The following is a 2,119-nucleotide window of genomic DNA, read 5'->3' as shown; positions in this document are numbered from 1 at the left end:
AAACGACAATCGATATAAAAAATTGGTAAATCCTTTTTAAGTATTTCAAAAATGGTGTGCAATTTTTCAAGGCATTACTATCTTACTTTTATTGGTTCATCTAGTAAAAAAATGTAGCGTATTTCTCCAGTTTCTGATCAATTACCCAAAAAAACATAATTTTTATTTGTTTATACAGTCCTTTCAAAATTTCAAAAAATTGTTGTTATTTTAATTTGTGGATCTAAAGTTTTTAATTAAACATATTTTTTTGTGTTTTGAAATAAATCGTTATTTATTTATTGGATCAGCAAACCTGGTGTCTTGCAGAACACTCATTATGTTGTTTCTCAACCACAGTAAGAACTCCAATTCTCTGTTGCAACATATTGCACTCTTGCGATTTCTCGGAATTTTCCTTGTGCAGTTTTTCCATCTCTCTTTTTAGATCGGCGACTCTGTCGTTCAGTTCAGCTCCTTTGTTCTTATCATTTTCAAGCTCTTTAATCTGATAAAAGGAAAAGCTTCAGAATCCAACGATCAATGAAATTCAAGACAGGACAAGATAGATGGCAGGTGGACAAAGTACAGCGAAAAACTTTTTAGTTTTTAGACAAAAAATTGTTTTAGGAGATAAAATGAAATAATGATTATTTACTTATCTATTTGAACAATAAGATCATATTGTTTAAAATAAAATAAAAAGAAGGAAATCAACACCAAAATATAACACATAACACACAACTTAAAGGGTTATATTCATGTATAGAAATGCTATGTTGAGTTAAATAGTCATTTTATCTTAAAGATTTTTGATATGCTAAAAAAAATAAAAAAATACAAAAAAGCGGTTTTCAAGTAATTTAAAACCAAAACACCCTAATTGGTCATTATATATAAATTACAAAAGTGCTAGAAAATCAACACCCTAATGATGTTTATCTTTGCAAATACCTTCTTTTTAAATTGTTCATTTTCCTCTTTATACAAAGTAAGTTGCCGATGCCATTGATCTACATTAGACATAGACTCCTGTAATGCTGTTGTCAAACGAGCGTTCGTGTTTTTCAAAGCTTGGAGCTCCGTTTCCCATTTCTTTGAGTTGGCAGTGCTGGAATTTACAATAAATTAATGTTTTCTAGTTTAATAGAAGCAAATGTTTAACATATAGTTCCCTAAATGGAGAGTTATGAAGTTATAGGTTTTAAGGGTGAAACTAAAGCTAAATAAATACTAACTTGTTTGAATCTTAAAATATACAGTTTATATCGTTTTTTGAGATGCGCTATAGTAGTAATTGAATAAAAAAGGTTGGCAACAATAGATATATTCTAACAGTTTTGTAACAGGCCAAGTACTACATTACTTAATGAGGTTCCAAATGATTGGTAACTGAATTTTAGAAATGTCAAATTTAATTTAATTTTATTGTTAAAAATGTAGTATATATAAACAATCTTGAAAAACACAGGATTTAAAAAAGTATATATATGCATATAATACTATAAATCACCTTTGTGCAAGAGCCAGTTTAAGTCGATCATGGCTTATTTTCAATGATTTGAGTTCTTGTATGCTTTGGTTAGTTGATCTACTGTCGTCGGAAGCCGAACTTAACATTTCATCGTCCGGTTGTAATTCCTACATTATTTAAAATGGGAACAATTATGGTGGCTTCAATTATTTTATTAATAATAATAATAATTTTTTTAATAATAATAATAATAACTTTATTTTTGTGTTCGGTAGCAGATTGAAAGATGCAAAAACGAAGAATTGGGAATAAAAATTATTATTTAATATAAATAACATTTATTGTCGCTTTAATTTCGGTAGTGAAGATCGACAAATAGTACAACGAAACCAGATAGCGACAGAACAACACTTGGTAAAACATGCATACCAACGAAAAATTAAAATTTGCATATAGATGTGAACTAGAAGTACCACCACAAAATAGAAACAGCTTCTGGAAAATGTTACCAATAGACAGAAGAAGAAGAAGAGTAATTTGTTGATATTAAGATCTTACCCCGTTCTTATTTACACCCATGTTATACTGACTGTCGTTTTGCGCCACGCGAAGGTAAATAAGTTACATACAAGGTAACTTGTAAGTGGGCACGAGGTGTATGAAACA

At 29.3% G+C, this 2,119-nt stretch overlaps 1 protein-coding gene across 1 annotated transcript; it reads right to left on the bottom strand.

The window, feature by feature from the left end:
• Positions 1-6: 6 nt before the first annotated feature.
• On the bottom strand, positions 7-1,635 carry LOC100177073 (homer protein homolog 2-like). Its single transcript, XM_009861430.3, has 3 exons — positions 1,493-1,635; positions 934-1,090; positions 7-487 (listed from the first exon to the last, which is right to left on the bottom strand). Exons 1-3 carry the CDS (start codon positions 1,597-1,599, stop codon positions 287-289), a joined length of 465 nt encoding a protein of 154 aa, XP_009859732.2. The 5' UTR covers positions 1,600-1,635; the 3' UTR covers positions 7-286.
• Positions 1,636-2,119: the final 484 nt, after the last annotated feature.

The sequence above is a fragment of the Ciona intestinalis genome, unplaced genomic scaffold (genome assembly GCF_000224145.3).
Source record: "Ciona intestinalis unplaced genomic scaffold, KH HT000820.1, whole genome shotgun sequence".
Taxonomy (NCBI): domain Eukaryota; kingdom Metazoa; phylum Chordata; class Ascidiacea; order Phlebobranchia; family Cionidae; genus Ciona; species Ciona intestinalis.
The sequence above is the reverse complement of the archived record's forward strand: the minus strand, read 5'-3'. Positions and strand labels throughout refer to the sequence as shown.

Excerpts from the sequence above, each read along its gene's own strand:
- LOC100177073 (XM_009861430.3), bottom strand. The coding sequence starts at position 1,599 with ATGTTAAGTTCGGCTTCCGACGACAGTAGATCAACTAACCAAAGCATA. Across the intron at positions 1,091-1,492 it reads AAACTGGCTCTTGCACAAAG|CACTGCCAACTCAAAGAAAT; the intron begins GTGATTTATAGT and ends TGTAAATTCCAG. Across the intron at positions 488-933 it reads ATGAACAATTTAAAAAGAAG|ATTAAAGAGCTTGAAAATGA; the intron begins GTATTTGCAAAG and ends TCCTTTTATCAG.